At 38.9% G+C, this 27,915-nt stretch overlaps 1 protein-coding gene across 2 annotated transcripts in view; it reads right to left on the minus strand.

The window, feature by feature from the left end:
* MEGF10 (multiple EGF like domains 10) overlaps positions 1 to 27,915 on the minus strand; it is a 159,412-nt gene that overhangs the window by 77,742 nt on the left and 53,755 nt on the right. For both annotated transcript variants that reach the window (XM_078067557.1, XM_078067556.1), the window contains exon 5: positions 2,605 to 2,697. In XM_078067557.1, coding sequence (XP_077923683.1) covers positions 2,605 to 2,697 — 93 coding nt within the window. The remainder of the gene's footprint in view (positions 1 to 2,604; positions 2,698 to 27,915) is intronic.

Raw genomic sequence — 27,915 nt, forward strand, 5'->3', positions numbered from 1 at the left:
CTGTCTCCTGATGGGACCCTGACTGATGCAAGCACCTAGTCTGATTATCAAGGCAATCATTCTATGGACCTAACAAACATCATCCAATATATTCATAACCATAACCAGACAGGGAGGGAACAGGGAAATAGAATCCTTGGAAATGAGGTCATTTATTTTTTTAAAGATTTATATATTTGAGAGAGAGAGAGTGCACATGAGGGGGGAAGGGGCAGAGGGAGAGGGAGAGAGACAATCTCAAGCAGACTCCCCACTGAGCGTAGAGTCTGATGCCTAGCTGGATCCCAAGACCCTGAGATCATGACCTGAGCCGAAATCAAGAGTCAGATGCTTAATGGACTGAGCCACCCAGGCCCCCGAAATGAGGTCTTAATTTAAACTGCGCTACCTAGTAGATTACTCAAACCTGCATTTTGTTTCAAGAATTACTTGGCTTAGAATAATTAAATTACACACTTTCTAACAAGTGATATTAGAGGAAGTGCTGCAGACAAAGGCCAGGTAAACCACACCGAGTGCTCCAGCTCAGAACAGCATTTGCTCAGGTGTTTAAACAAAGGGTCAGAAATGTTTTTCTCAGAGCATCTTTAAAGCCCTCAGCTATCTACCAGTGTTTATTTACGCTTTTGGTCATTATTGAGCCAAAACAGAAGTTGTAAAGAAGAGACTAAAGATTGCATCAATATCATATTCTAGGATGGAAAGAATATGTGTCCTCAGAATTCTGGAGGCTTCATTAAAAAATCAGTAAACTCCAAAAGCAAGCAACAAGTTATTTTCTAGCAACCCTAAAGTCCAAAATAAAGAAACAGTTTGTTTTCTAGAAGGCCTGAATCAGTTCTGGAGAGCCTGAAACTCATGTAGCCTTTTGTTTTCTTCACACAAACACTCATCAGTCTGATCTCTCAGCTGGAGGCGGGCTGTGGGCTCCTTAGGACACTAGCTCTGAATACGACTGCAACTATTCTATCCCACAGCATACTCGCCCTGGAATTAGGCACAAACCTCACTTTTCAAACGAAGAATACATCCACTCCTTTCATTCCTGCTAGTTGATAGAATAATGTTATTTTTCTTCAAAATGTGTAGGCACAACTGATTTTTAAGCTGGAAAAGTTAATGAAAGCAACATTGCATTTGAGGTCAGTGGGCCAGAAAAATGGCTGTGAGCCAAATCCCACATCCCAAACATTTTGCCTCCGCGGCATGTGAACAAAATGCCCACTCTCCTCCTGATCTCCAGCAGAAGCAAAACAAAACCCTGCAAGACAGTTATCCATTGGAATTGGAAGCTTTTCAGGGGCAGAAACACACACACACACACACACACACACTCCCTGTTTAAGACATAATAAAAAGGCTCTTTCACACAGAATGTTCTGTGCACGGACAGCACAAGGACTACCCCTGGAGATGCTGTTTTAGGGACAGCCAAGAGATCACAAGCTTAAAACAAGCAGTTTTTACAAGATACACAGTAATCTCCCCAATTCCAAATATAAGCAAGAAAGAATTCTTAAAGCCGGTTTATCTAGTTGGCTTGAAATCCCTTTGGACTAGTTGCGGAAAATTGTGCAGTAGAAATGAGGACGAATTTGTGTTGTCATGAGATCCTGCTGATTTTTTAAAACTATGATTTCCTTTCTCTCAATGTAAAATTTCATGCATCAGAATTCAGTTGCACTTGGACTCCCCCTCACATTTTTCAAAGCAAAAAAGCAGTACAAAGAAACAGGAAGTATCCACAATTACACGTGCAGCAATGAGTTAGCCAGAAAACTGAAAGTTTTAACTGTGAAATTTAGAAAAGCAACTGTATTACATGACATTCCACTGCTTAATCCTCTTAATAAAGAATAGGAGGTTTTAAGTAAGCTGTTTACAGTCCAAAATATCATTATGTTAGAATTATATAAATTCTATAAATTGTACAAATACAATTATATATATATATATATATATATTCTAACTGTATAAATACAGTTAGAATTATATAAATTCTAACATAATGGAGACAAATTATATACCATATTACAATTTGATTTAATACCAAAATGTTCATAAATTTTCAGTTATTACCAATATTTCTCCCCCATGTTTTCTGAATGAGTACTCATTACTTGCATCTCAGAATTCAGAGGTAAATAAATATGTTAAGCATTGAAAATATCAATTTTACTTCTGACTTAAAGCCAACAGGTGGATATATTTTAATCACCAAGGAAGAATGCGAGATAAATGAACCTGTAAACACAGCAGTTAGGATAGAATAGTTACGTAACCAGAAAACTGCTTTACTGAACTAAGGAACCTCAATTCTGGACCCTACTCTGGAAATCATATTCATATTTACAGATGTATCAGCATCAGATTATTGAAATCTCCTTCTTTCCAAGTCCTTTTCTTTAGCCTCAATTAACAACAGTTCTGTATATAACACATATACTGATTTAAAAGAAACTGTATTCCTGAGCTGGACTCAGAATCCATACCATATTCTGCATAGGGAACAAGAGGGAAACCAGGGGTTCAGGATAATCTGCAGACAAGGGAGCCCGTACAGCAAAAACGCGCCGAGACAGACAAGAGCAGGTGGAAACTTACCACTGGAGCAGTTGATCCCACCCCAGCCAGGCTCACACTGACAGGTGTTTGGAGCAATGCAGCGACCGTGGACACATTTATCAGCACAGTGGGCTGTCAGAGAGAAAATCAATCAAATAAGGAAAGTTGGCACAAGAAAAAAAAAAAAAAACAAACAACAAACCAACAACACAGCTGTTTCACATCCCAGTGTCAAGTATCACTTAAAAACAACATGCATGCTTGATAATTTCCTTCAGTCCATTCCTTGGCCCTCTCGTGGTCTGCTGTGTGACCAAACAATTCCGCTTCTTATTTTGAGATCTCCAAATAAATTCCTTCATTTCTACTATTTAATTCTACTTCATGCCAAATTAGGAAAGAAGTTTCAAGGAAAACTGCCCAGCCCACATTAAAAAAAAAAAAAAAAAAAAAAAGATCAATGACTATCCAAGAGTCAATTGTCAATGACTACTTGAACTTTTTGTTTCAGGGGGAGCATATGTAGATACAGGGACCAAACCAAACCCAAAGCAAGATATGAGGACTCTGAAATGGCAGAGTAGACAGAGGGGTATTGCCCTCACATGATACCTTCACTGGAAACAAAAGTCAAATTTCTTTGGGCACATGTCATTCACAACTATGACACAGCAGAAACAGGCGCTCTTTTTCTATTGACAAAAGTATTCAAAAACTGTCACCCAGGTCTTTAGGAAGTAGTCAATTCTGATTTCTCTTTCATTAGTGAATACTTCAGGTGTGACCCACCCCAGGGAAGTCAGGGTTATCATTGCAAACATGAGTGGATGGGTCGTCTGAGGGTTTCTAAAGCAAAGGTCCATGGCCCCATAGAAAGGAACATCAAATATATACTGTGCTAAATGTTAACATTGCCTTCAACATTAGCACCACTCACTTTGATTAAACATTCTTTAAAGTACCTTGAAATATGAGTAATTGTGAGAACCACATGGCATAGTTGGGGGTTCAGATATTCTAAAATTTTATGTAAGGATGGGATAAGGTATCCTATGCTTTACAGATAAGTTTTATTAATGCATACCTTATTACAATAGTAAAACAGATTTACTGTCTAAATGTGAAATACCAAAAAGCAAAATAAACCTATCTCTGGTTCCATCAACTCATAACATTTCTGTTTATGTAGATCCTTTCAGGAAAATTTCCCTATATTTTTCTCTCCTCAAGGGAAAAAAAAAAAAGGATCATAATATTTTTCAATTTTCCTTTCCACTCAGTATAATGGTACAAATCTTTCCATGTCATTAAATATTATTTTAGGTGATTTAAGCAATGTTGTATGATTATAATTTATATTGTGTATATATACTGTATATATAGTGTACATACCATGATATATATACATATATAGTATATATATTTACATGTGTATATATATGTGTGTGTGTGTATAATTATATATTATATATTTTCTGGACCCAAACCAATAACCACTTCTAAGGTATTTATCAAAAAAATTTAGACATGCAGAGATATAGGAGAAGGCATTTTAGATGAAAAGAAAGCAAAAAGAAGGGGTAGAAAGGAGTCAAATGGAAATGAGAAGATCTGCTTGGGTGCAATGTTGGGAGCAAAAGCTTTGGAAAGATAAAGACTTTGAAAACCAAACTAAGGTGTTAGGACTTTATTCTGAGAATTAACCGGGAATACTCTAATGAAATATACAGAATTATTACAACAAGCAGGTAGAGGATATCACAAGGGAATAAAGTGACCATAAACTTAAGGAACTAAAGGCTCACTTCCTTCACCAGGATAATTATTTAGCCCTCAGGCCACTGCGGAGGGATGCCAGGCCAAGTGAACTTGGGACCTTGAGCCAGAGTAGAGATATTGACACTAGCATTCCAAGGAGATGCTTAGCAACTCCCCAATACTTGATTCAGACAATCATATATTGGATTGTAAGTAAAAGTAAGATCAGCTTGTAACATATGAACACACCGGCTCTACAAAGGCTGACACATGCTGCCAGGTTAAGTCAATAGATGCCAACCTCAGGGTCCACTGTCTCTTCCCATTTCCATGCCCATGTTTGATATTGTAGATGTGCCGTTCATTTGTAAGCTCATAGCTCCGTACTGTTCTTTAAAGTGTAGTTATGCACATACAAGCCAGCAAACTACCATAACTGGAGTATGGAAGGGTCCATTAAATGCCACAAAAAGCTCAGGTCTAACCGTGCCGGGGGCATATTCTGGATCACACTGTGTGCTATGGTGGCACGCGCACCCCAGGACACTCCCACCTTACCGGCAACACTGGCACCCACCGTAATATGTAAATGTGAAAGCGCTTTGTCTCACTTGACATCTCTGTTTGCAACATAATTGCAAACATCAGTCTTCAGACCCAAATTTACCAATTTCTCCTCATTCAAGATACTAAAACTATTTAAAACTCCATTTGCAAATCTCGAGTTTTAAAGATCCAATACTAGTCGCCTCTACTATGAAAGAAGCGTTGTCTGGTACTGTGCATTTAAAAGAAAATGCAGAAATTGGTTATGGCGGTTGAAGAAAAGAAGTGTCACCCATCGCCTCAAATTTCAAATTTTTGAGATCGCTGAGTAATCATACGAATGCTCTCATGTTTGATTCCTGATGGGACAAACTTGGTGTTTTATGAAATGAACACCAAGAAGTCCAGTCAGTTGGAACAGATAAAACAAAAATCCTGCGATGGTAATTGAAAAATCCAGTTTATTTTATAGAAGCCTTGAACTAACATTTGGCCAAAGTCTGGAGCAAACTGTCAATAGATAGTTAGCAGCAAACAAATTCATCTGTAAATTAATGAGAAGCTGGAAGGGGGACTCTGCATTCCTAACGATTTTTTTTTCTTAATTAAAACTAAAGCCAATGGAATCACCTCTGAGCATTGAAGCCTCAAGTCAAGTAATTAACTAAGTAATGGGAAATATTGTTGGGCATAGATTCCAAATGGAAAGAACACAAATTCTATAGCCATAGTGCAGGATCTTCCCACAACATTAGACTCTGTCACACAGTGCCGTGTGCGTTCCATCTCCTTCCTTAGCCCACCAGCTTGGACCCCCACATCTAGCAAGAGACTTCACCCAGTAACAGCTAGCCCAGCAGGAGCAAAGGGAGACATCAGAAGAAAAGAGAGTAAGCTATAAAACTCTATGTCCTCAAATGTCCCAATTTGCCAAATGGCAGGAACACTCACTATGGCATATGTATGGACAAGCACAGACCCTCCCCCGAGGACATCAGTGGAGCTCGATCCCTACCCTAGTCTCATCTTTCCTCATTTAGCTTCAGATGCCACCTACTCTGGAGACCAAGCTTCCATAACTAACAAACTCCACGTGAGAAACCAAAGTAAGATAAAGACATCGATTTGTCCTGTAGAAAATCCCAAAGTGAACTAGAAAGAGAAAAGGAACAGAGGTCCCCCTTAACCAATGTTTAATCACTTAGATTTCAAGAATAGGTACAAAAAAAAAAAAGAATAGGTACAAAAGACCCATCATAAGTGTGGCTCTCACAACAATGGAAAACAGTCATTTTATTCCCTATTCAGGTCCTTTCTTCTTATTTTTAGAAGGGCAATTACAATCAGGAAAATATCTATTCAATATGATTTATTTTTCACACCTTCCTTTAAGAAAATCATCACATTTCATAGTCTGAGTTTTTAGTTGTCTTTTTTAGAGACCTGATGTAACCCTGCACCCCACTAAATGCACGGGTGCAGACTCATGACTTGTGAGGGGCAGGCAAGGCATCTTCCCCCTCAAGAACTAGCAGACAAGAGATACTGATGAGAAGAACATGCCACATCTTTGAAGTGAAAGCTGTGGACAGTCTGTCTGCCCGACAGACAGGTGAAGACTGACATGATGACCCTAGGATCTTCTCTAATTAGGCTCCTATTTCAGCCTTAGTTCCTAAATCCATTTAAATCCCATTTACCAGTGCCATGGACCTCATTCCTTTCACTTGTAAATACTTGGCTTTAATACCAAGAGCCACTAACTATACTCAATAGTTTTCTCTTCCGCCACATACATTTCACTTTGGATTTACACCTAGGGTATGGCAAAAAAAAGAGTGGGCAGACTAAAGATTCCTTTATAAACCAATTATATCTCCTAATACAGTACTTATTGTTGTTCTAATGGACATACTATAATCAATTCATTTAATTTGAAAATTGTTTCCATGATCCAAGTATCTCTTGAAAATAACTATCCAGAAGAAATACAAACCTTCCAGCTAACCCATCTTTCCTCAGAAACTCCTTTTATTCTGATATTATAAATGAATAGCATAGGTCACAAATCTTGCTTTCACTCTTTATGCTGAGTTGCTATAGAGGAACATCTATTTTTAGAGTTAAAGTTGCCTTTACTGAACATAATTGCCACATTTTTTTCAGACAAGGAAACCGAGGGTAGGTACATGGAATGGTTTTCCCAACATTCGTAGCTGGTGTTAGAGGCAAAAGTAGGATTAAACTCTAGTACCTGACTCGCAGTAGACCAAAACTTATGATGGGTTTTAAGAAAGGTGTGGGACAGTGTGAAAAGGATGGTAGAGGTGATGCTGGCTCCCATACTAGGGCAGGTGAACTAGATGGCTAGGAGTCGTAAGTTAGAAGCTTCAAATGAGGAAGAGAGAGAAAGCAGAGGGTTGACTTGTAAGATAAACTGTATCCACGCCATACTTTTGTTTGAGGCCAACTACATAGTCATTACAAAACTCTAATTGCTGTTACAGTGTTCAGGTGCCGACAGGAATAATCTTGTTTTCCTACATCTATATTACATTGCGGCCTACCCCACTGTGTTTGTTTAGAAAGGGGAAGGGAGTTCTCTTCCCTTCAATTTAATGTTTACTGACGTTAGCAGGCACATTTTTAGGGACTACTGTGGAGACAGAGACAGCAGACCAGGAACTCTCCCTCTTCAGAGAAAGTCAAATACAAGCTCCTCAAACTCAACGGACCCAGAGCAGAATGCAGGAGTATGAACAAAATACTGTGAGAGCATATTCAACAATTCCATTCCCATGAAATGTCCAAAAGGTAAATCTATAAAGACAGACAGTGCATTAGTCGTCTAGGACTCGGAGGGACTCGGTGTGGATGTGGTTAATGGTTACAGGGTTTTTCTGAGGGGATGAAAATGTTCTAAAGTTGATTGTGTGATGGTTGCACAACTCTGTGAATATACTAAGAACCACTAAATTGTATACTTTCAATGGATGAATTGTAAGGTATGAGAATTATATCTCAATAAAGCTGTCAAAAAATACCTGCGAGGGCTGCAGGAAAGAGCAGTTAATTGCAACTGAAGTGAGATCAAGGAGGTTCTCATGAAAGAACATCTGAACAGAGGAAGTGGACACGTTTGTAATACAGTTGCAGGAAAGAGTGGCCAACAGCTGAGTTTCATACTCCTTTCTCCTTCCATCCCATTCCCAAAGTTGCAAAACCCATCATTTGGGGTCAGGGCTCTTGCCCCCCCCAGCACCAGTGGTCCATAGATGACCTGCAGAGATGGCTGATCAGTCACGGAAAGTGAGAGAACATGGCGAGCCTAGAAATCTGCATTTAATAAACGTAATTAAAAAAATATTTATCTCAAATTCCTTTTCCCTACATTCCTAATAGAGCTTTCATGGCTCTTAAGGACAAGTACAAAGAGTGCCTACTAGTAACGTCTTCAGCAAACATCTCGAGTTGTATACCTAATGTCTATTCTTCCTTCCATCCCACCTTCACCAGGGACAATAATGTGACCAGTAATTAACTACATTTCCCAGCCCTCTTTCTGGATTGAAGCATCCAGGTGGAAGACAGTATAGGGGACAGACTTAATTAGAGTCATTCCCCTTCTCTTTCTCCATTCTGATGCCTGGTGTGTGGACAAAATAGCTGAATCTGCAAATACTATCATGACCTTGAAGGAAGGGCCCAGAGAATCATGGAACCCTTTGCTCTGGATTCCTTATCTGGATGAAGGCATGCCACGAATCAACCACTTCCAGACTTCCCGTTACATAATGACAATAAACCCCTGTACATGTTTCTGTTTTTCAAGTATCTATTTATTGCAGCCAAACATGATTCCTAACTAAAACTGCCCTTTCAGGAGATCTTTCAGGTGAGTCAGTTCTTCAATTAAAAAAAAATAAAAATAAGAGCAGAAAATGATTATCTCAAAAAAAGCTGAAAAAGAATTTGGCAAAATCCAATATCCATTTATGATAAAAATTTTCTGTGAACTAGGAACAAAAAAGGCACTTTCTCAACCTGATAAAAGGCAAATATGAAAAACCTACTACTAATACAGTCAAATAATAATAAAAGAATGAATGTTCTACCCCGCCCCCCCACACACACACAAGATTAAGAAGACAAGGAAGTCTGCTCTTACAATTTCTATTCAGCATTACACTAGAGATTCTAGCAAGTATAATAACACAATAAAAAAAGAAATAAAAGATATCCAGACTGGGAAGAGAAAGGTAAATCTGCTTTTATTTATAGATTACATAAATATATCTATGTATGTAGAATATCTGATGAATCTACAAAAAAGCTCCTAAAAATAATAAGAGTTTTACAAAGTTGCAGATAAAAAAACCAATATACAAAAAATATATATATATATTTTTTAAAGATTTATTTATTTATTTGAGAGAGCGAGAATGAGAGAGAGTACATGAGAGGGGGGAGGGTCAGAGGGAGAAGCAGGCTCCTCGCTGAGCAGGGAGCCCAATGCGGGACTCAATCCCAGGACTCCAGGATCATGACCTGAGCCGAAGGCAGTCGCTTAACCAACTGAGCCACCCAGGCGCCCCAAAAAATATATTTCTATATACTAGCAATGGACAAGCAGACACTGAAATTTTAAAAGCCACCTACAATAGCATCAAAAAAGGGTGAGTCTGACCAAAAATGTGAAAGACATATACACTAAGAATTAACATCACTTCTGAAAGTAAAGAATTGAACAAAACTATCAATCAATTTGACCTATTTGACACTTACAGAACTCATTCCACAGCAGCAGAACATACATACTCTCTCCAAACAGAGACAGACCTTGTTTATAAGTCAGATGATTCAATATTGTTAAGATATCAGTTCCCTTCCAAATAGATCATAGATTCAACACAGTCAAAATCCCAGCAGTTTTTCCTATAAATATTGACAAGCTGATTTAAAATTTATATGTTAATGCAAAGTGCCTACAAGGGCCAAACCAACTCTGAAAAAGAAATACAAATACTACTTGCTTTAAAGACTTACAATGCTTACAAAGACATGTGATGTTGGTGTAAATATAGACAAACAGATCAGTGGAATGGAAAAGAGAGTCCAGAAATTAATTTACACATGTATGGACAATTATCTTTTCACAGAGGTACAAAGGCCTTTTAAAAAGGCCTCACTGAAGAAAGAAACAATGCTGGAAAAATTGAATATCCATATACAAATAAATTAATGTGGGAAATTGCACACCATATACAAAAATTAGCTCAAAATGAATCATAGACCTAAATCTAAACCTAAACCTAAAAGTATAAAAACCTATAGAAGGAAACCCAGAGGAGAAAACCTTTGTGACCTTGAGTTGGACAAAGGGTTCTCAGATCCAACACCAAAAACACAATTTGCAAAAGAACAGATGAATGAATTTGTCCAACAAAATTAAAATTTTTGCTTTTCAAAAAAACATTATGAGAATGAAAAGATAAGTCACGGGATGAAACTAATTTTTTCAAAAAATATTTTCTGATAAAGAACTTGTATCCAGAATACATAAAGAGTACTAAGAAAATAATCAGTGCAGTTACAAATAAATAAATAAGCAAAAGATGTGAACACTTTATCACAGAAGATGTACTAATGGCAAATAAGCTCATGAAAAGATGCTCATTATCATTAATCACCAGACAGCGCAAATTAAAATGACAAGATAATACTGCGTAGCTATTCAAATGACTGAAATTAAGAGGACTGTGTTAACAGATGGCACAGAGGTGGAAGAACTACAACTTTCCTACATTGCTAGTGAGAATGTAAAATGGACAACCACTCTGGAAAAATCTGGCAGTTCCTTAAAATGTTTATACAGATGTTTGGATTATTTGCAGTGTTTGGCTATTACAAATAAACATCTCTGAACACTTGTGTATAAGAACAAAAGGATGCGCCCCCTCCGCTCCTAGGTTTGAGACAAGAGAAATAAAGGCCTATGTCCATCCATACCAAGAACTTGTGTTCTTTGTAATTGCCCCAAACAGTCGATAAACACATGAAAGAATATATAAATGGTGGTACATCCACACAGTAGAATACTACTCAGCAATAAGAAGGAATGAACTAATGATACACAAGAAAATATGGATGAGTCCCAATATGATTATGCTGAGTGCAAGAGACTAGACACAAGACAAAACATACTGTATGATTCTATTTATATAAATCTCTAGAAAATACAAACTAATCTCGAGTGACAGAAAGCAGATCAGTAGGTACCTAAGGAAGTGGGGGACAGGTAGAAGTGGATGGAAGGAATTACAAAGGCACGTGAGGAAATGTTTGTATGTGATGCGTATGTTCACTATCAGGACTGAGATGGATGGTTTCACGGTTGTAGACATGAAATGCATGCCAAAATCTATCATACATACACTTCAATTTGTAGTTATTTTCTGTCAATTTTACCTCAGTAGAGCTGTTAAAAACAACAACAAAACTAGAGAGTGAGGAGAACTACCAAAAAAGGACAAAAAGACCTCTCTAGAAGAGGACAGATTTTAAAAAGTCTGAAGCAACACTAAAATAGTGTATATGTTTGGCAATTTCCGTAAGAATCTATGGTCACTGATGGGTGGGCTCTGCAAATACTTATGAAGGTACCGGCTTAGAAGTTCCCAAGAAATAAATATTTGGGGAACTGCTTATACTAAAAACTCATAATGTAATATTCTACTAACTTTTTCCTCTACAATGTGAATGACTTCTACAGAAAAAAAAAAAAAGTTTGTGTTGAAATAGACTATTGTAATGGATCCCACACAAGGGACTGAAACACCATCTGTGGAGCACATAATCCTATTCATTTGTTTGAAAATGGAAAGAGTTTTTAGCTTAATTCCACACATATACAGGCCTTATCTATTTTGGCCATGGACTCTCCCATTGTCTCTTTAGGTTAAATCAGATTTAAGTCACATAAGTAACATGATCCTAATGGATCATACTTTCAAAAAGTTAATAAGCACTGGAATAAACTCTAATTTTCCAAAGCACGAATTTATCACAACTCAGCCTACAACCGGTCTGTTGGGACAACTCCAAACTGGTTCAGTTTGAGAACGATTTCAAAATCATCAGCATACAGTTTAGAGAAGAAACCAGAAGGAAAGCCCCTTCGTTTGTGATCAATCATTTCCCTCCTGGTCCTGTCATGTTGATGTCTGCGAGGAAAGCAAGATGATTCTACAGGAAGTGCCATACCAGGCTCTTCTGTTTTTAGAAAGGCATTCCTCTTGCTTCAACCACTCTCTGCGGAGCCATGGAATTCTTGCGCAAATACTCTTTCCCACAGCATGTTTTCCGCCACATGGCATTTCCCTCAGTCTGCCCTATTTCATCTCAATGACACTTGTTCCAGACACTTTGCTTCCAGCTAGCTAATACATCTGAATCACACGTTCATAATAAAGGCCAGCTCGAGGCAGTTAGGAGGGTAATGGGTGTCTGAGTTATGGTTGCCCCTTTCCCCATTCAGTGTCCTCACCCCTCCTCCTTCCTTGGTGGCAGTCCCTGGATACTTCCTTTCGGACTCTGGTGCCCTCGTGTTCCTTCTACAGCCCTGTCTCCTCTAGCTTGACAATAAATGGAGTCCTCATAGCCAAGGGCCAATGATTAATAATAACAACTAAGATTATCTCCTTGTCAGGGACATACTTGCATTTTAGGATCGGAAGACTTAAGCCAAATATACAAATTAAGTGGTAGAACTTCTTCAAAGAGAGGAAGATCAAGGGTCCAAGAGAAAACTGGCAACTGGACCTTTGCTACTAGATTGCTCCACGAAAACCAGGGAACACAAACTCAATGCCTCCAGGAGCCACATGGGATCAATGAGGAGAGTAGGCAGGTCAAGGAAGGCCTGAGAAAATGCAGAGAGCGTTTGCTCATGTAAAAGGGACAGCTCCAGGAGGTCAAAAGGAACAAACTTCCCATTATAAAATAAGTAAGTGACAGCATGGTGACTCTACTAATAATACTGTATTGCATATTTGAAGGTTGCTAAGAGTAGATCTTAGAAGTTCTCATCACAAGAAAAAAAATATTTTGCAACTATGTGTGGTGATGGATGTTAACTAGACTTACTGTGGGGATCATTTCACAACATATACATATATTGAATTGTGGTGTTGTATGCCTGAAACTAATATAATGTTATATGTCAATTATATCTCAATTACAAATAAATAAATAAAAGGGACAGCTCCCCTTCAATGTCTCTAGTCTCTTGCCACATAATAATATCAAGCCAATGTTACCAATCGCCTGGTTTTTCCATGGAAGAGGAAAGTCCTAAGTATTAGGTTAAATTTAATATCAAGATCAGCTTCATAGGCATACTCACTGATGACTTTTTGTTTGGTGAACAACTGTTTGCCATGAAATGTCTCTGTTAATAATCTTCAAAGCCTGGAGGAGAGGCCCCACCAATGCTGGCCTAGGTGGTAAAGCCAGTAAATAGGTACAGCTTCTATGCCACGGTGAAGGGTAGAAGGTCTGCCATATCCTCTCATGACTCAACTAAGTATTTCCCTTTCTTGAGTTGTTAAAACAGATATTATGATTGTACTCCCCCTCAACAACCATTCGGCATCTCCCCATGGACATAAAAAGTGTCTTTATGGGAGCTGTGGGATTCAGCGCCATGCTCCAAATGGCCCAGGAGTCTTGCCTACCCACGCATCAGGGAATAGACATACAGACCTCAGCCCCAGCTACGGACCCTGCAGTGGCCCATGAACTGTCTCCAGTCCATCTTGGCCAAGGTCCAGGAGCCCCTGAAGAACTATCTTAAACCACCACCCGTGGAAGAGAGAGCCTTTGTGGGAGACCAGGTTTACAGTGGAGAACCTCCAGCACATCACTGGAGCAAAAAAATGCAAGTGTAGACACACTGGGGAGGCTAAGAGGAACAGTTGTATTGTACTCATCCTCCCTCCCCCAGGGCAGCACAGCTCAGTGCCAAAAGAGCCCTTCTCTGCCTGTGATTTCTCATGCCAGGGAAAGAGAGAGTGTGGGAGTGAGTGTGCATTTCCCCCAAATGTGTAGAACTTTGTCAGAGAGGCCCATTTCTCTCTTGTCACATCCAGAGTATAGAGTTGGGAGCTACATGATTGGGGAAAGGGAAGAGGCTGGGAGAGTAGCAGATAGGAATCTTGGAGGGCATTAAAGGAATGTGGATCCTATCTGCGTTTCAGAGTTCACCAAGAAGTCCACCCATGAGCCACTGGGAATGCCCAGCCTGTGGATTCTCCTAACTGGCCCATGAACACTCCCAATATTCCATGTTCCTTAAACCACCCCCCACACAAACTCTGTGTCCGGCTCTCTGTGCATGCTCCCAGTGGTGGTAAGAATGAGCTTTGGCAGCTGGTTAGTAAACATGTCCAGAAAGTCAGCCCAAATCTGTGGGCCAAGGAGAGACTACAAGCTCGAGCTTTAGCTCTGCCCTTGGGAAAGCAAAGGAGAGGCTGTCAGCACAGCACGTGGCCTGGTGTGTTCCAGAATAGAAGGCATGCAAGTTTAAGAATTCTGCCACAAGAGGGAGCAAGAAGCGAGAAGCAAATCAATAGAGGATCTGAGAAAGCCTCAGAATCCCTAGCAGAGCTGACCGAAAGTGTCTTCTAAAGTCAGTCAGTAAAGACTGGAGAAGGTGTCTGTTATTACAAATGGGAAGATAACATCAACAAAAGACTTCAAGGAACATTAAATATCAAGGGAACATGACGCCACCAAGGGAATACAGGAATCTTCCAGTAACCAACCTCAAAGACACGAAGAGCTGTGATTTACCCAATAAAGAATTCAAAATATCTGTTAAGGAAGCTCAACGAGCTACACAAAAAAAGAACAATTCACTAAGATTAGGAAAACAATACACAAACAAAATGAGAAGTTTTATGAAAAATAGTTAAAAAGAACCAAATAGAAATTCTGACTCTGAAGAATACAATGAATGAAATGAAAAATGCAAGAGGGCATAAAAAGATTATTATATCTATAATATGTTTTATATAAGCCTTATGGTAATCACAGAGCAAAAACCGACAGTAGATACACAAAGGAGAACAGAATCAAAGGATACCACTATGAAAAACCATCAATTCACAAAGGAAGGCACCAACAGAGGGACAAAGGGACAAGGGAACTACCAAACAGTCAGAAAACAATAAGATGGCATTATTAAGTCCTTACCTACTGAAAAGTACTCTAAATGTAATGGATGAATTCTCCAATCAAAAGGCACAGAGTAGCTGGATTGATTTTATAAAAAAGCAAGATCAAACTATATGCTGCCCAGAACAGACTCACTTCAGCTTTATGCATACATACAGGTTCAAAGAGAAGGGATGAAAAAAGTTATTCCAGCCAAATGGAAACCAAAAGAAAATAGGGGTACCTACCTATACTTGTATCTGAGAAAAGAGACTATAAGCCAAAAAGGGCAATAAGAGAGAAAGAAGATTACTATATAATGTTAAACGGGTCAGTTCATCAAAAGGATATACAATTGTAAGTATATATGCACCCAAAATTGGAGCAATTAAATATATCAATCATATGCCAACAGATCTGAAGAAAGAAATAGACAATAATATAATAATAGTAGAGGACTTTAATATCCTACTTTCACCAGTGGATAGATCATTCACACTGAAAATCAATAAAGAAATGCTGGACTTTAACTTTACTTTAGACCATGTGGACTTCAAACAGACATATAAGACATATTTGGTCCAAAAGCAGCAGAATACATGTTCTCAACTGCATATGGAACATTCTTCAGGATACCATATGATAGGATTATAAAACAAATCTTAGCAAATTTAAGAAGACTGGGATCATATCAAGTATCTTTTCCAATTACAGTGGGCTGAAACTAGAAATCACTAACAGGAGAAAAAGTAGAAAATTCACAAACATATGGAAATATCACAATACAGTTCTGAACAACCAATGGGTCAAAGAAATTTTTAAAAATTAAATATCTTGAAACAAACAAAAGAGGAAACACAACATACCAACACTTATGGGATATAGCAAAGGGTGTTCTAAAAGGTAAGTTCATAGTAATAAACACAGACATTAATAGAATATCTCAAAAAACAACCTAACTCTACATATCAAGGAACTAGGGAACTAGAAAAAATAAAACAAAACAAAACAACAACAACAAAAAGAACCAACTAAGCTCAAAGTTAACACAAGGAAGGAAATGACAAAGAGCAGAAACAAAAGAAATAAAGACTGAAACACAGTAAAATAGACCAACAAAGCTAAGAGCTGGTTTTTTGAAAAGATTATCAAAGTTGACAAATCTTTAGCTAGACGACCTATGGAAAAAAGAGAGAGACGAAACGAATAAAATTAAAAATGAAGGAGGGGATGTTACAACTGGTAACACTGAAATAAAAAATATTGTAAGACACTATTATGAACAATTAGAGATCAACCAATTGGAGAACTGAGAAGAAATGGATAAATTCCTAGAAACATAAGACCTACCAAAAGTGAATCATGAAGAAATAGAAAATCTCAACGAACCCATAAGGAGTAAGGAGATAGAAAACTTTCCAACAAAGAAAAGCCCAGGACCAAAATGTTGCCCTGGTGAATTTACAAGACATTTAAAGAAGAATTCGTGCCAATTTTTCTCAAACTCTTCCCCAAAATTGAAGAAAACACTCCCAAACTCATTTTACAAAGCCAGCATTATCCTGATATCAAAACCAGTAAGGACACTCCAAGAAAAGTAAATTATCTATCAATATCCTTGATGAATATAGAAACAAAAATTCTCAGCAAAATATTAGCAAAGCAAATTCAGGAGCACATTACAAGGATCACATACACTATGCAAGAGGGATTTATCCTTGGGATGCAAAGATGGTTCAACATAAAATGTGATACACCACATTAATCTAATCAAAGATAAGTTGAATGATCATCTCAATAGGGGCAGAAAGAGCATCTGCCAAAATAAAGCATCCTTTCATGATGTGAACTCTCAAACAATTGGGCATGTAAGGAATGTAGGTCAACTTAAGAAAGCGCATGGCTAGCATCATGCTCAATGGTAAAAAGTGAAAGCTTTTCCTCTAAGATCTGGAACGAGACAAGGGCACCCACTCTCACCACTTCTATTCAACTTAGTCCTGGAAGTCCCATCCAGAGCAATCAGGTAAGGAAAAGAAAAAAAGGCATCAATATTAGAAAGGAAGAAGTAAAATTTTCTCTGTACGTAATATAATCTTATATAGAGAAAATCCTGAAGACTCCATCAAAAGCAGTTAGAACTAATCAACAAATTTGGTAAAGTTACAGGATACAAAAATCAACATACAAAAATCAGTTTCAATTTTATACAGTAGTGACAAAATACATGAAAAAGAAATGAAGTGGTTTTGTTCACAACAGCATCAAAAACAGTAAAGTACTTAAGAATAAATTTAACCAAGGAGGTGAAACTTTTGTACACTGAAAACTACAAAACTTTGATGAAAATAATTTAAGAAGACACAAATAAATGGAAAGATGTCGTGTTCATGGATTGGAAGGATTAATATTGTTAAAATGTCCATAGTTCCCAAAGCCTATTCAATGCTATCCCTATAGATTTCCAATAGCATTGGGATTTTAATAGCATGTTTCACAGAAATAGAAACAACAATCCCAAAATTCTTATAAAACCACAAACCACCCCTGAATAGCCAATGTAATCTTAAGAAATAAATACAAATCTGGAGGCATCATTCTTGCTGATTTCAGCCTATATTACATAGCTATCATAACGAAAACAGTATGGCATTGACACATAGACCATTGCAACAGATCTGAGAGCCCATAAATAAACCCCGGGAATAAATGGTCAACTAATATTTGAGGAGAGAGCCAAGAATACTCAATGGGGAGAGTAGAGTCTCTTAAATAAATGGTGCTAAGAAAAGTAGATAATCACATGCAGAAGAATGAAATTGGATCCCTCTCTTACACTACTTACAAAAATTAACTCAAAATGGATTAAAACTTGAAACCATAAAACTCCTAGAAGAAAGCATAGGGAAGGAGTGCCGTGATTTTTTTGATAGTATGCTGAAAGCACAAGCAATGAAAGCAAAAATAAGTAAGTGGAATTGTATTGAAGTAAAATGCTTCTGCACAGCAAAAGAAACAACCAATAAAATGAAAAGTCAACCTACAGTATGAAAGAAAATATTTGCAAATCTTATGTCTGATAAGGGGTTAATATCCAAAATATATAAAAACTCATACAACTCAATAGCAAAAACCAAACAACCCAAAGGGTACAAACTCGCAGTAATAAGTTCTGGGACTCTAATGTACAGCATGTCAACTATAGTTAATAATACTATATTATATACAGAAACTTGATAAGAAAAGTAGGTCTTAAATGTTCTCACCATGTGCTCAGGTTGTGATCTCAGGGTCGTGAGACCAAGCCCCACATCAGCTCCATGCTTAGCGCCGAGTCTGCCGGGGACTTTTTCTCTCTTCCCCCTGCACTCTCTCACTCTCTCACAAATAAATAAAGATTTTAAAAAATGTTCTCACCACAAACAAGAAACGGTAATTCTGTAAGATGATGGAGGTGTTAACTAACCCTATTATAATCATTTTGCAGTACATGTAAATGTGTCAAATTAAAATGTTGTACACCTTAAACTTGCATGTCATATGTCAATTATGGGGAGCTGGGAAGAAAACCCAAGAAATTAAAGATCCAAAGAGTGCCTGATAAGTTAAATATTTATAATTACCAGTCTAAGTCTCTACAAAAGAACACCAAATCCCTTATAGCATTGTTTCCCAATAAGTAGATTCTGAAAACTATCAGTTCTATCATGCTCTTGGGGAAGAAAAGTGGGAGCAGAATTTCACGGCCAAATAAATTTGAGACACACCTTTACTCCAAGCATTTCCAGAGCCTTTACAAGACAGCCATAAATCTTTGAGAAAGGGGACCAAGCACAAGGCGTTTCCCAATCTCACTGGATAATGCAACAGTGAATTCCATAGGATGGGTATGCAGTAGCTCACACTGGGGGCATATAACTACAGATAAGGCCCAGGGTCCCAGTTTCTAGAAACCTACTCTCCTCCTTGGATCAACAGATCAATTTCATTTGGGGTGGCAGAGTTCATTTTTGTCCCCCAATTACATGCTAAGTACAATAGATCAACCTAGTTGTTTTTGAGCTTAAACATCAGTTTGGGGGCTATGTTTTTAGACTTGCCCCCATAACCATTGCCCCTCTGATGTGCCCAGGTGGCCAGGGAGGTCCACCTTCAAATCGTGGTGTCCTCTATGGTCTACCTAAGAAGGCTGCTTCTCTACGGAGTGGTTCTCTTGGAGCTCTAGCTGATTTCTTTCAACCCTTTTAGAATTATTCATCAAGACAAAAACCACCTCTGGAACTTGGGATATTGCTGCAGCTTATGGGAAGAATAGTGTCCATGCAACCCTGCTGATATTATTACATGACTCCCCCCTCCTTTTGCAGCTCTGTGTGTGGCCCACAGGGATGTATTAGGATTTACCACTGGATTATCTGTGAAGGTGCTGACGGTCACCATCCTAGACGACAAAAAATGCAAGTTCTGTCATCACCTGGCCAGGTCAATGTTTTGTGGTTGGTCATTTAAATCAAAATGTGTTTTTCCCATTATTTTAAAATGACTTTGCTGTAAAAAGATCTGAGCCATAGTACAATAAAAATTGCTTCTCAGTTCTGAGCTTCTTCTATTAACTATTATCTATCCCTGTAAGGAGACTGCATAAATTGTTAGACCTGTGGGAATTCCACCTGTCCTGCAAAGGCTAAAATTGCAGGAACTCATTTTCTAGAGATAAGGCAAGGATTTTTCATTGCTTCCCTTTGGCCCTACCTCCATGGGACTCTAAAGTCAGGCTTTCTTAAGCAAAAAAAACAGGCAGTAGACATGATTTCCATCTGTTTGGACTAAGGCTATCTCGAATTCATGGTTTATTATTACTATTACTATTATTATTAAATCCATGGTACCTATTTATGAAATCCTAACTAGTGAGCAAACACTGACCATCAGTAAATCAACAGATTTCTGGGCATTGTTTATCAGTTTTGCTATCTTTACTACTAGCAGAGACCAAAGAGCAAAACTGGAAAACTGAAGTTTAGGTCCCAATAGATGTGTGGGAAAATTGGAATTTCTGCTGGTGAAGTATGGGGACAAAGGGCCTTTCCCAGTATTTAGTGATAGGTTCCTCTGCACTAAGTCGGGTTCCATAGCAACGGAATACAGGGTCCCTATGGAAACACGAAAAAATCCACTGCCAGTGGCAGAAAGGGCATCATGAGTAGGTATACTTAGAAACATACCATCTGACTGCTGTCAGTTCAACGTCTCTTTGGCTAGCCTAACAGGATTGTCTCGCTTTTATCTGGACTCAAAAGAGTCTACCGGCCACAGTTGTTGGGAAATACTTGACAAGATCACAACTTTATTATTAATTGAGCCTGTGAGAGTCAAGCAAATCCAGAGCAGAAGGCTCAGATCGCCTTCAGCTTCAGGGAGATGCTCCTCTCTCCTTAAGGTCTCATTCTGCCTCCCTAAATTCCCCCAGAGACGTCCAGCTCGACAATAAACAGCCCTCCGCCAAAGGTGGAAACTTCACAGCCTGAACGAGGCATTTTGCCCCTGTGCTCCAGCTCTTCTCATCTTGAAAAATCTGAGCCCAAAACTTTGCCGCAGCAAAAGACCAAAATGACATGAAACCTGACTAAAGAATTTCTTGTGTTCTTCCATAAACTCCAGGTGAAGGAAATGAGTATCTGCAGTGCAGTTCTTCCCAAAAACCTTGCCCATTAGGACAATTTGCCCAAGCCTGCACTCTCACTCCTCCCAGACCCTCCTATGGCTGACGCCATGCAAAATGTGGCTGTTGACAACGTCTCTTTTTCAATTCCCTGAATTAAATTGCTGACAATATAATCCTGAGTTAGTCTGGCAGATATTCCAGCTCATGAAGAGAGAGCTCGGTTTTCCTGAGGACAACAGCAGAAACAAGGGCATATGACTTCACGGTTAAAGGGGGAAGGTGGGTATAACAGGAAGCTATGACCAGCTGCATGATTCGGGAACCGCAAATTTCTCCCTGACTCAAGAGGTCCAAAATGCTACAGGATGCCTCCTAGACTCTACTACAGGGATGGCAAGTAAGGCACTCAGGCCACCCAATGACAATGACAGACATCACTGATAAGTCACTCTGTTCTCTCTCTTAGCACACGCATGGCCTCGGAATCCTTCTGGCTGGGTTTTGTTTTTTTTTTTAAGATTTTATTTATTTATTTGACAGAGAGAGAGAGAGACAGCGAGAGAGGGAACACAAGCAGGGAGAGTGGGAGAGGGAGAAGCAGATTTCCCGCAGAGCAGGGAGCCTGATGCGGGGCTCGATCCCAGGACCCTGGGATCATGACCTGAGCCGAAGGCAGACACCTAACGACTGAGCCACCCAGGCAGCCTTCCTTCTGGTTTTTTAAAGATTTATTTATTTATTTTAGAGAGAGAGGTGGGGGGGAGGGGCAGAGGGAGAGAGAATCTCAAGCAGACTCCTTGCTGAGCTCAGAGCCCACGTGGGGTTTGATCTCACAACCCTGAGATCATGCCCTGAGCTGAAACCAAGAGTTGGATGCTTCACTGACTGAGCCACCCAAGCACCCCCCTCAGAATCCTTCTAAACACAATGTTCCAGGTTGTTGCTTCTAAAGGACAGTGCTCTCTCTCCCCAAAGGGAAGCTTTTTGTTAATTCCAATTTAGCATCACATAATATTCTAGTACAAAAAAAAAAAAAAGAAATAGGGGAAACGTATGGGTTATGTGTCCCCTTAAAGTGCCATCTACGTAACCTATCTGCCTCTTGGAAGAAAAATAGTCCTGTGTAAGTGAGCTACAGATGTCTTTAAGCCCTTAACCCAATATTTGGGTTTAAAACCCATTGCTTACCGAAGCATGACATTCAAACAAGAATAAAGGTGCATTTGCAATAATTATTTTTTATATAAACAGCAACCCCAGTTCTAGCTCCTTATTTCCCTATGACCAGTTCTGTTTTTCAAAAAATTGGCCAAGTTAAAAATCAGCTGTGAATATTCATTCACTGCTACGGTAATCAATTGTCACACTCGTCTCTGCTAAGAACAGGAAATCATATATTGTTCAGTGTGTGGGAGTTAAGGCTTCTTGTTTACAGTTCCAGAGTTCTCTTAATGAATGCCAAAGACAGGCAGGGCACACCCATGGGAACTGATCTTCCATCATTGCGGCTGCCCTACAAGGCAATAGAGTGGGTGACCCAGACCCCAAACCTCTTCCTATACCTTCCTCGCAAGCCACACTGCCTGCAATGCCCCCCTTACAGCTTTAATTTGAAGTTAGCACTTGACCTTCCCCATCTAACAAAAACAGGGAGGCAGAGTTAAGTCCACCACAAAGGAAACATTTCTCAGAATGGTCCCTTCCTTTGCAGCAGCATCCAGCAGCAGACTGGGCATCTGGGGCAAAAGGATGGGAGCTGGCCTGGAGAAGGGGCCCCTGGCTGTGTCTTTTGTCCATTCTGATGCTGCCCCAAGCAACCTGGCTTACGTCTATAGTCCCTGTCATCAGCCAAGGTGAGACCTAGGACATGGGAGTAAGAACATATGGCCAGCCTTGTCCCAGGATTAACCAGTCCTTCCCATGGAGGGAGAGGCGCCAACTTCCCACTCCGCAGCTGCTTTTCCTGTGAGCTTTTCCTAGTTCCGTGAACGCAAATCTATAGGAGATTCCTACTTGCTAAGAAGTCGGTTTCAAGTATGTGTTTGGAAATCAGCTGTGTGTACTCTGAACACATCTTTTTGAAGTTCTGGTCTTGTAGATAATGGTGAGGCCACTTAGAGCTGCCTCAAACACTCATATACTCCACAACTGCAGCGCCATAATGATCATGAGTCTGGTCTCAGCTCCTTCCCATGGACCAGCGCATCTTTGTGTTTCAGCTTGAACTGCTTCAAACTGCTCTCCCTACCAGTGGACCAGAGACTATTCCTCTCTCCTCAGTGCTCATGGAGGAAGCTGTGGGAGAAGGTAAGAGGCTGCCCTGGCTCCACACCATCCCCAGAGCTGCAAACATTTGAGGTCTTGGGAGAGGGGGACCTGGGAAACTCTGGGGTGAGGAGGGAATGGAACCCAGCAACATTGTTGAAGATCAGAGGCTCTGAAGGGCCTGGGCCTTCTGCCTTTGACCTTCACATTTGGTATTCAAGTCCCAGTGCCAGACTGTCTCCCTTTTTTCTCCACTGTCACCTCTTCCTCCTAGTCAGCATTTCCGTGACTCTCTGAAGAACAAAGCAGTCTCACTGTACCCCCCAGACTATCCTCATCCTTGGAACCAAGGCTAATAAACGTATGTTTTTGGAGAGAACATCTTCACTAGTAATTAAGGGAATACATAGTAAGGCAGGTACCATTTTCCCCCAATAGGATGAAAGCAATAGTAATACCTAGTGTTGGTGAAGATATGGAGAAGTGGGCACCCTCATATACTTTAGTGGACAAGCAAATTGTTACAACCTGTTTGGACAGCAATTTGGAAATTTGTATCAAAAAATCTTAAAATGTGGCTCAGAGGGCTCCTGTCTCCTCATATCCATTATTTCCTTCCCATAAAAAATATATTTTTACTGGGCCCTTGACCATTCAGAATTCAGATGCTCTTGCAGGTTAGGGAGTCCTGTGACTAAGTTCTGGCCAAGTGGAAATGGAATGTGATCACTTCCATTTAAAAGAACTTTCTTTAGGGGTGCCTGGATGGCTCAGTCAGTTAAGTGTCTGCCTTTGGCTCAGGTCATGATTCCAGGGTCCTTGGATTGAGCTCCTCATTGAGTTTCCTGCTCAGCGGGGGGTCTGCTTCTCCCTCTCCCTCTGCCCCTCCCCCCACTCGTGCTCTCTCTCTCTCTCTCTCTCCAGTAAATAAAATCTTAAAAAAAAAAAAAAGGCAGCTGGCATTGCCATTTGTCTCTTTCTCCCACCTCTTCCATCCATTTCTTAGGACCAGGATTGATATGTGGAGATCCATAATGGTATATGAAGATGAAGGTTGCACCCTAGGGGCGGTGGAGGAAAAGGTGGAAATTGTCTGGGTCCCCTACTGGGTTACCCAACTCTAGGCTCTGATGTGAGAAAGAAACAAACTTTATCTCATAGCTGAACCTGATCCTTCATGATACAACATGCATGCCCTTTGTCCCAGAATCCCATCTAATTTATCTTATGAATCACTCACATGCACAAAGTGAGATACAAAATGATGCTCGTGCATCCACTAAACTATTTAAGTGTCTAGTAATTGGATGAGTGAATTGGCAGGTAGGTAGATAGGAAGGAAGGGAGGAAGGATCAGTGAGGGAGGCAAAACAACAAGGGAGAAATAGATGTTAATATATAATCTTGGAACACACTACATTTAGGCCAATTTGTGTTATGCATCTTTTCATTTTAGGAACAAGATCAAAATTCTAAATTAGGGAACTGTATGGAATATATATATATAGGGGTAGGGTGTTTGAGAAGATGGAAGATGCAAAGTATCTGGAGACTGCTGATCCTATAGACAAAATTAATACATTGGAGGAAGAGCCACATAACTGTCACTCTTGCAAACTTCAGACAATACACGGGACCAGCATCAAGGCAAGGTGGAAGAGCATTAACAAGATGACCTTAGAGGTTATGATTTCACATTTGAACATAGCCGTGAGATTTGCAAGATGCAATCAGATATCATTTTAATATTTACAAGAGATATGGGTCATAAAATATAAGAATTACATGAAAAGAAATCATAATTGTAGCAATTACCACAGTAAACTTAGGCAAAAAAAATACATTTATATATTTTAATGACTAAAAGTTATGTCAAATTTAATCAAACAGAGACACTAACTGGGTCGATGGTTCTAACCTAACCTGAAAAAGAGGACTAAGACAGGATAGGTCTCAAATTTCAGGAATATGGAATACAACATCTATAGTAGACAATGGGCTCAGTATGTTCCATCAAGGTAGTAATCAAGGACCATGTTGCCTGATATTTTAAAAACTTCAGAAAACAATACAAAGGAATATTATGTAGGCTTAAGAAAAGAATTTCTAGCAAAGGGTATAACATGGATGAAGCTCGAGGACATGATACTAAGTGAAATAAGTCTGTCATAAAAGGACAAAGACTATATGATTCCACTCACATAAAGTCTCTAAAGTAGCAAAACCCCAGAAACAGAAAGAAGTTAAAAGGTGATGGCCAAGGGCTGGGGTAAGGGAAGAAGGGGAATTAAGATTTAATATGTATAGAGTTCCAGTTTTTAAAAGATGAAAAAGTTCTAGGGATCTGTTGCACAACAAAGTAAATACACTTAATACCACTGAATAATACATTTAAAAATTAGGAAAATGGGAAATTTCATGCCATGTATTTTTTTACTACAATCAAAAGAAACAAATTAATTAATTAAAAACTTCAGCAAACTGAAAAGATACACCAAATTTTTTTTTACAGTAAAGCAAAAACATGAGATGACATAATTATTTACTTAGAGGGTAACTATCTTTCAGCCTGGTGAAAATTTTGAATTTAATATGGAAATGTGTGAGACAATCAAACTCTATAATGTTTATTCCATCTTAAAAGCATAAATTCCATTTTAAAAACTTGATGGTGTTTAAATTTGTAAAACATTAGTTAGAAGCCCTTCAGTGTGTTTAGTAGAGTTTGTTAGACTGATGAATGAAACATCTATAAGCTGAATTTGGCATAAGAAACACCAGGTTTTTATATTCATAACTTCAATATATCAGATATCCCACTCTATGGATTAGAAAAATTAATATTGTTAAAAAGCCCATACCACCCAATGCTACCTACAGATTCAACACAATCCCTATCAAAATTCCAATGACATTTTTCATGGAAACAGAACAATCCTGAAATTTGTGTGAAACCACAAAAAAACCCAAACAGCCAAAGCAAGCTTGAGAAATAAGAACAAAGCTGGAGTCAGTATGATTCCTGATTTCAAACTAGAGTAATCAAATCAGTAGGGCATTGACATAAAAACAGACACAGAGATCAATGGAACAGAATAGAGAGCCCAGAAATAGACCCAGGCATACATGGTCAATTAATTTATGACAAAGGAGCCACAAATGTACAATGAGGAAAAGACATTGTCTTCAATAAATGGTGTGGGGAACACTGGACAGTCACATGCAAAAGAATGAAACTAGACAACTGTCTTTTACCACACACAAAAACAAACTCAAAATGAATTAAAGACTTGAATACAAGACCTGAAAGCATAAAACTCCCAGAAGAAAACATAGGCAGTAAGCTTCTTAATATTAATCTTAGTGATAAGTTTATGGCTATGACACCAAAAACAAAGGCAACAAAAATTAAAATAAACAAGTGTGACTCCATCAAACTAAAAAGCCTCTGCGCTATGAAGGAAATCATCAAGAAAATGAAAAGCAACCTACCAATAAAAGAAAACATTTGCAAATCATTGCAAATCATATATCTGATAAGGGGTTAATATCCCAAGTATATAAAAAACTCATACAACTCAATAGCCAAAATAAATAAAAAAATAAAAAAAATCTAATTAAAAAGTGGGCAGAGGATCTGAACAGACATTTTCCCAAAGAAGACATACAGATGGCCAATAGGTATACGAAAAAGTGCTCATCATCACTAATCAGTGGGGAAACACAAAAACATCAAAACCACAAAAAGATATCATCTCCACCTGTTAAAACAGCTATGATCCAAAAGACAAGAAATAACAAGTGTTGGCAAGGATGTGGAGAAAAGGGAAGCCAGTGTACTGTTGGTGGGAATGCAAGCTGGTACAGCCACTATGAAAAACAGCATGGAGGTTCCTCACAAAATTAAAAATAGAACTACCATGTGAATCAGCAATTCCACTTCTGGATATTTATCTGAAGGCAACGAAAACATTACCTCATAAAGGTTTCTACATCCCTATGTATATAGCAGCATTATGTATAAAAGCCAAGAGACAGAAACAACCTAGCGTCCATCGATGGATGATAAATGGATAAAAGAAATGTGGCATATGTACACAATGGAATATTACTGATCCATAAAAAGAATGAAATCTTAACAAGAAGAATGGATAAAGAAGATGTGTGCATGCATGTGCGTGCGCATACACGCACGCACACACACACATGCAATGGAATATCATACAGCCAAAGAAAAGGATGGGATTTTTGCCATGTATGACAACATGGATGGACCTCCAGAGTATATGCTCAGTGAAATAAGTCAGACAGAGGAAGACAAATACCGTGTGATTTCACTCATGTGTGGTATCTAAAAAACAAAACAAATGAATAAACAACAAAAAAGCAGAATCAGACCTATAAATACCGAGAACAAACTGATGGTTGCCAAAGGGAAGGGGGTAAAAAGACAGGCAAAGGGGTGAAGGGGAGAGGGACATACAGGCTGCTGGTTATGGAATGAATCAGCCACAGGAATAAAAGGCCCAGCATAGGAAATGTAGCTAGTGATAACTGGCATAGCATTCTATGATGACAGATGGTGGCCATGCTCGTGGTGAGCACAGCATTGCATATAGAGAAGTTGAATCACTATGTGAATCACCCCTGAAAGTGACATAACACCGTGTGTCAACTATACTCAAATGAAAAAAAAAATGTTAATAAATAACAAAAAATCATGTATACACATACATGGACACACACCACAAACCTATATACACATACAAATGTACAAACAGACGCACACATACTAAATCCATTTCATTCCTCTGGGCGTTTCTTCATTAATATTTTAATTTCTCCAAATCAAAAGTAATGAGACACAAGATTAGGCAAGAATAGTAACCCTGAAAGATGAA

Source organism: Halichoerus grypus, chromosome 2 (genome assembly GCF_964656455.1).
Source record: "Halichoerus grypus chromosome 2, mHalGry1.hap1.1, whole genome shotgun sequence".
Lineage (NCBI taxonomy): Eukaryota > Metazoa > Chordata > Mammalia > Carnivora > Phocidae > Halichoerus > Halichoerus grypus.